The sequence below is a fragment of the Notothenia coriiceps genome, unplaced genomic scaffold (assembly GCF_000735185.1).
Source record: "Notothenia coriiceps isolate Sejong01 unplaced genomic scaffold, NC01 NC01_scaffold00023583, whole genome shotgun sequence".
Lineage (NCBI taxonomy): Eukaryota > Metazoa > Chordata > Actinopteri > Perciformes > Nototheniidae > Notothenia > Notothenia coriiceps.
In genome coordinates, this window is record NW_011356284.1 from 12,084 (window position 1) to 19,796 (window position 7,713).

A 7,713-nucleotide genomic window follows, 5' to 3' on the forward strand; every position below is an offset into this window, starting at 1 on the left:
ACACACACACACAGACAGACAGACAGACAGACAGACAGACAGACAGACAGACCAATCTGATACATTTCCCGCTCTTATGTGCCCATCCCCCCACATGGATCACACCTGGCACACACAATACATGTTCAGTGTCTATTCTTTGTATATTTACTGCAGTTGTTCATGTATACCAGTAGTCTGATTCAATATGTACAGTTTGAAAGGGTGTTAAATTAAATGTGGTGATGATTAATGTTTTGTGTTAATGTAATAGCAGTTAAAACAGGACCGGTCAAATTTGACCGCGAACACCAAAGTAAGCGGGGGGGGGGGAAATAAAAACAATAGGAGGGTTAAAGCAGGAAACATCTACACCTTGTCAATATATATACTCCAAAAGCTAATCATTATTATGTTATAATAACAGTAATGTCTGTCTGTAAAGCTTCATTAGAGTTCTCCTTTTTGCTCCGTTTTTGGTCTCCACCGCGAAAATTGGTTTAAAATTCTCAATGCAGCTTTAAAAGGTGGTCTCTGAATGATGGTGTTACAGGATTTAAAATAAGCCAGAGTTTTTCGGGCGAAAGCCTTTGCAAAGTATTCTTGATCTTAATTTGACAAACCTTTTCAGGAATGTCACGAGTCTAATGTTGAACCTGATTACAATATGTTTTCTTTGGCTTTTATCCGATGACTTTCCAGGGAATGAAAGACACTATTTGTTGTCCCACTCTCAAGAGTTGCAGATGTAATTCTCTTAAGAAAACAAAAGTAAAAATCTGGACTTTTGCACCATGAGAAAATGACAAAATCTCAGTGGATAAATTGTTTCCACTTTAATCCCTGTTATTATTTTAAAGTAGTTTGCTGGCTCCCACATTGTAAATAGTTTACCCTTTCGCAGTTTATAGGGAAAAGGCAAAGTGAAGTATGAAAACGCAGCTGCAGCTCTGCGTCGCAGCTGGTAAATCCAACATTTTTAGCTCCTTGGAAGAAAAGGAGGAGGAGTGGTGAGTGGCTTATTACCAAACCAATGTACAATCACAGGGAAATAAGAAGTACAGGGATTTGGCCATTTCCCCTCAGCTCAGTGTTCTTATTAAGATCAGATCTCGCTCTATAATGAACACATGGACAGTGGAAGTGAGGGAGGCCGAATGAGAAAGGACAGCTTGTTCCCTCCCCTCTCCTCCCCCTCCTCACCCCTTGGCCGATTTGATTGGCATAATGAGGTGAAGGCTAGTTGGCGCAAAGCTGCTCCGGGGGGCAAATGGAGACGTTTTTAGTGTGTGTGTGTGTGTGTGTGTGTGTGTGTGTGTGTGTGTGTGTGTGTGTGTGTGTGTGTGTGTGTCTGGGCGATTCTCACCCAGGCCCCACTGCGCTATTAATTACCCGCTCTGTAACATGGCATCTGCTGAGAGGGGTGAGAGAGCGAGCTCTGCCAACATGGGCACATCTCTCGCTCTCTTTTTTTGTCTCTGCAGACCCCAGCTGCAGTCTCGCTCGCTGCTTATTGGATTCTATCTACATGTATGATTGATTCAGCACCTGAACTGTGCTTTTCATGACAAGCAGGCCAGACAAACACACACACACACACACACACACACACACACACACACACATGCTTTTATAGAGAAAAGCACCCCAGCTGGCAAATATTTAACCAACCATGAGGCGGGTAAGATGCCCGCTCTGTTCAAGGAGGCTGGAACATTTTCGGAGCAGCTGGTTGATTTGATGTTTTTTAGAGGAGAAAGGGATGTTTTGTTTTCTTAAAGAAGTCTTCTTGTATCTCTTAAAGCCACAGGGAGCTCATAAGGAAATCATAAATGTGTTTCTTAATTGATGGCAGGCCACCAATTTCTCCAGATGATTAAGAACGTTTCTATTGAATCGTAACATTTGTGATTGTGTGGGAGAGAAACTCCCTTTGGAGGGAACTTTGAGATATTAGCACTTTTTTATGCACAAAACCTGTATGACACATTACGGCAGGGGTCTCAAACTCAAGGCCCGCGACTTCATTTTATGTGGCCCCGCAAGAACTTGCAAAGAATATAATACGTTTATTATACGGTTACATACCACTTTACAGAAGCAGGTGGCCCATAAACTACATGTCCCACAATGCATCTCGTTTTGTGACATGCGCACTGAAGAGACTTGCAATTATTTGCCCTGGACTTCTGCTTTCAGACGTAGTTAATTACTAAGTTATTACCCTATCCGATAATAATCCAATTCAGAGGCAATAATGTAATATAATGTATTATTTTTTTATACATATATTATATATTTATACAGTTACAACCGGCCCTTTGAGTGCAACCTTTATGCGAATGTGGCCCGCGATTAAATTGAGTTTGAGCACGCCTGCATTACGGGCAAAGGAAAAATCCGGCAAAAAGCATGATAGGGCGCTCTTTAATTCATAGTTTCTCCTAGCAATCTTTGAGGCGGAATTTCTTTTGTGGAGGGCAGGTTTTGACGTTAAAGTGGTGGAAAAACACTGAAATAGTAAGTATCTCCATGCATATATTTTTTTTTTTTGCAAACAGAAATACAAGCTGATGTCTTCACAAACAGCTGTTTCCCGTTCACTAAACGGACAAAGTTTACCAAACGATATATATAATCATCTATCACAAAAGCAAAAGATTGGGCATTTAAGTATTAGCCAAGTTTCAAACAAACTTGTGGCCATTTATGAACCTAGTTTTTAGATGTATAACACAACTAAACAGCAAATCCACGGTACATATTGGCCAAACTTTTAATCCGTCCCCTCCGACGCCGCCGCGGCAGCTTTGCGGTGTGTTTGTTAAAAGAGCAATAGTTTTTAGTTCTTTTCTTCCAGCATGTTCTTCATTGTGCAACTCAAAGGTCACTAATGCCTTTTTCGCTCAGTATTTGGGATTCTTAAAGAGCACTGTTAGCATTGTGGACACTAATAGCCAAAAATGTGCAGACTGAAATTCATGATAATGAATTGGATTGTTTACACTGTTGGACATTTTTTATCTCTTTCCGGTTGGCGCTAATCCAGTTAGCGGATACCACTCAAACACACAAATCGCAGTTGTGCAATAAAAACAGTTAAGAAGGTCTTTGTTTGCGTTTAGCTCGCTTTTCCTCGGNAAATTAATTAAATATAAAATATGAAATAAAAAATCAAGATTTTAAATCAAAATCACATATTCAATTAAATTAAGTTTAAAATTAAATGTATTAAAGTTGTACAATATTTACAAAAATACAATGAAAGGTGTACATTGTAGTGACATATAAAACAATGTGCAATATGTGAAAATTGATATATAGGACTCTTAATATATATATATATATATATATATAACTAATAATAATCTTATTTATTTATTTTAAATCACTAAATGCATCTTCAGTTGGATTATTGGTTTTGATTGTTCATCATTTGTGGCCGGCTGTAAAATGAAGCAAAGTATTTTTGTTATTATTGTTATGAGTGTTATGAACGATAACTGTTGATAAGCTGAAATCCTGTTCTGAATGTAGTGTTCATGGATCCCATCATCACCTATGAGCGGGGTTCCTATGGCGGTGGCAGGTAGGGTGTCAGACACGATGATGAGGAACACAGAGTACCCCAGCAGCAGAGTGATCTTAAAGGAAACCCTCTCCCCGCTGTCTGGAGGCAGGTAGAAACCCACGATGTCCATGACCATCAGGAACATACTGGGCAGCAGCAGGTTCACCGTGTAGAACAATGGCCGCCGCCGGATCACCACCTGGGGAAGAAGGGTTAGAGTTATTTCAAAATGTCTGCTGGGGGAAAAAAGGCCGGACATGGTTAACTTAGCTTAGCATAAAGACTGGAAACATGGCTCAGTATGTCTTTACACTGTAAATCATTTTAATGTTGTGTTGATTGATGTAATTAATGCACAAAACACTACAATATGTACTTACTCCTGCTACATACTAAACACAATCAATATTCTCATCCCCCTCTCACAAAAAAAGCAATGTTTCCCCAAAAATATACAACTGTTTTGTTCCCAATACTTCCTTTTTTTATTGTTTGCAGGCATTTCATGTATTTAACAGAGGCAGTACCAGATGTAAAACTGGGATCTTGCACTTCATGGTCACCACTTTACACCTTTCAGCGAACAGGTATTCTCAATTTGAGACGTTTTCTCAATATACTGTATTTATAACCCTGGTTCAAAAGTGGAGATTCAAGTAGTTACATTTTGAAGTAAGTAATGTAAGAAAATATTTATTTGAAATATAAAGTATATATTTTGTAATATTATGGGATGTGAATAATTCAATAAACAGCTAATAGGTTTTATTTTGAACACAGAATACACCTTTAGTTACAATCTCGTTTTTTATTGGTCAAAATAAGTGGCAGTAAGAGACGCCTGTTGTGATTGGCTGAAGGTGAGGAAGTAAAACATGTAGGGCGAGTATAGCGCAAACTGGCGAAGGTAAACAAATTGATAATGGAGTAAATAGAGGAGAAATAGGGGCAGTAGAATAATAAACCAACACGCACTTTAATCCACATAATCTATTTTAACTAGCCTGAACATAAGTGTTTGTGTGTTTCCGAAAATTTGAATTATGTGACCAACTGAAATCGCGTAGCAGTTAACGGCTAAGCTAGTTACAGCAACAATGCTAATGGTTAGCTGTTTTTAGCATCGATTAGCATAAAGATTCCTGTTGGGTGGAGCCGTTTGTGACCCGAAAATGCTTCTCGATGCCTGAGGAGGAAGATTTCAACTTCCCAACTTTACCTTTAACACGACTGTAAGTCTTTAACTTTATTTACCTTTAGTAGTAGGTACTTGTATTTTACTTGTGTATTTCCATGTAATGCTATTTTATACTTCTAGTCGTCTCAATGTTTGTAGCCAATATTGTACTTTTTTGTTATTCAACTACATTAAACTGGACAGCTTTAGTTACTTTACAAACTATTATTTTTGGCTTATACTGAATATTAATAACATTTAAATGGAGAATGATAGCTTAAGATATGCATACATCAGCATAGCAGTATAACGTTTTCCAGATGTGATGAACATTAATTAATGATCATAATCCAGTCATTTCACTGTATATGACCTGAAATGGGCTATTATGGATAATGAGTACTTTTAGTATTTAAATGTCAACACTTCTTGAGTTTTCATTAAGTGAGATTTTTGTATGAAATACTTTTACCTACAACAGAGTACTTTTACGATTTAGTATTGCCAATGTTATACTCAATTAAATTTGATCTTTTTAAGATGTTGCGAAGACTCAGATTCATATAAATTCTACATTATTCAATAAAAAAATAAATGACTACATAGGCCTGATCAATATTATTATGAAATTGGTTATGCATAATGAGTAGATTTTTTATTTTAATACTTTTATATTTTTTCGTGGAGGACTTTATCTTGTTACGTGTACCTAAGTAAAATATCTGAGTAGTTCATTCATTCCTTTCGTTTGATCGATTGCTGTAAAGATGACGAGTATTTCCTTACACATATATCTGTAAATCTTTTGAATACTCACGTGGAACTTCATCTCGGCGTAGTAGTCGTCGTTGTCCACGCTGAAGATCTTGTAGTTGGACAGAATGTGCAGCAGCTCCCACTCTCCCTGGTTCATGAACACACTCTTGTCCTCCCTGAGCTCCTCGGGGCTTCGCATCAGCGTGATGTTGATGTCGTCGACTGCAGATCAAAGTCAAAATCAACTTTATTGTCAATCTTTCAGTTTGTGTGTACAGACAGAGAGATCGAAATACTGTTTCCAACAAAACAAAAACAAATATATAAAAATATGTATGTATATACTAGGGCTGCACGATATATGGTGTCGTGACGATAATCGCGTTATGGCATGCATTGACATCGCAGGACGTTCAATTTTTTTTTAGGACGTGCGATATTAAGTAGGCAAATTAACTCAAACACGTCATGTTACAATTCTTTTGCTGCTTGCTACAAAATGAAAACTCGCGCGGCTCTCATGTCAGGGGTACTTGAGTGGGTGACATGCAGGCTCTGCATGCACAGCAAACCACCAATCACAATCATTCTTGATCAGATCACAGCAGGATAACCGAACTAGCTCAGCTTGTTGCTCTGATAACTTAAGATCCAGAAGTCCGTGACTAAAATCCTTCATCCGGTTAAATATTGTTAAAAAATACCAATTGTATAGCATTAAAGTTCAACAAAGGATGTTCTGTGGACAAAAACGGTCTTCTCTCCAATTCCTGTATTTTTTCATATCGCAATAGGCGCTTTCACACCGGAGTACTTTCCCCTTGAATTCTTTGGGTGCTTGAGTTTTGACTCGAGCCGTCCCTTATAGATACTGTCTTTTTACGTTAGTGAGCCGGATCATTTGGCTCTCTTAAAGCGACGGCTGTTTCGGCTCTCAAACGGCTGGTGTCAACGTTCGCTTTGTGGTTGGGGTTAGAAGACAGTGAATGTGTATTTAATAAGTGATCTCTCAGACAGAACACGATGTAGTTTAATATAGTTATCACAACCGGAGAGCAGGCTGTCACACCTACACCCTTCAGAGCCTGTAATGGCATTGCAGCCTGACTGGTGGCTACCTGACCCGCTTGGTGTTCGGCGTAGGTCCATCCAAACTGCCGGACGTGCGCAGTTGTAGATGTTTGAAAGAGAAGCTACGACGTTCTTTACCGTCGGACAGTGGAAAGGCTCGACCGGACGTGTGGTCATTCCCGAATAAGTGAGTGACTTGTGTGTAAAACCCCCCTAAATTGAGAAACACAAACGCAAATTTTTTGTAGTTGATCATGTTCGTTTTACGTGTTTACTTGTGTCGAGTAAATCCGCCTAATCCCACCGTAACTTTATCTTATGTCTAATTTAGGCGCACACTGAGGGTTTTATACGGTATTCATGATAAAGTCTATATTTTCGCATCTTGACTTCTTTAATTACGAGGAGTTTTGACCTTGGAATCGAGGTGATAGTCTTGTCTTTACATGAGAGTCACACCGCTGAGACAATGTTTTTCATTATTTTACTGAAGAGGAAAAAGGAAGTACTATAGATAATCCCCAACACCGTTTTAAGCCCTTAAAAGTTTCTACTACTTTGAAAGGTGCCCTTAATTTGCCCTTAAATCCCTTAAAAAGATTTACCTTCCAACCGAGAAGTATCGCTTGATTTATATCAACCCCTTTCATTATGAAAATCGTATTAGAACTGATTTTGTTTGTCTACGGTAAGTTCATGTTGAACCTTATAGGTACGGTATCGGTGTGACGAATGACCGTACCGGATAACTCTGTGGCTGTGTTTCCAAGCGTTGTTCTGAGTGTGTCGGCGAAAGGCGGGTCCCGCCGCAGACACGGCAGTAACTGCGGGATGCATAAGTCGAGCCTACGGACTTGAAGCTCGGCTGCCCGCCAGGTTTTTATAATTATTAATCTCTTTGTCTAGGCTCTTTTTCCCTGTTCCTTGTAAGGGAGACAACCTCCCCCGTTCTCAGACCACCTAATAAAAAGCCACTCATAACTTCTAGCCAAAGGGGCTGTAGCGCCATGGACGATGGTCCTGTTGTTGTCCTTGCACGCACTAAACCTGCGCTAACTCGCCACGGACACCTCGTAGGGACGCGCACTCGACGCTCGTGGTCTCGGAGCGTCGCCTCTTGGACTCCGAGGCACCTTTTGAACACCATTTTGTACTTCTC

The 7,713-nt window shown here is 39.4% G+C and overlaps 1 protein-coding gene across 1 annotated transcript in view; it reads right to left on the reverse strand.

Moving 5' to 3' along the window:
• Positions 1–3,411: 3,411 nt before the first annotated feature.
• LOC104954612 (5-hydroxytryptamine receptor 3A-like) overlaps positions 3,412–7,713 on the reverse strand; it is a 28,702-nt gene continuing 24,400 nt past the window's right edge. Inside the window, exons 6-8 of the mRNA XM_010781762.1 lie at positions 5,545–5,705; positions 3,539–3,749; positions 3,412–3,425 (exon numbers count right to left, since the gene is read on the reverse strand). Of these exons, the coding sequence (XP_010780064.1) occupies positions 3,412–3,425; positions 3,539–3,749; positions 5,545–5,705 (386 nt within the window). The remainder of the gene's footprint in view (positions 3,426–3,538; positions 3,750–5,544; positions 5,706–7,713) is intronic.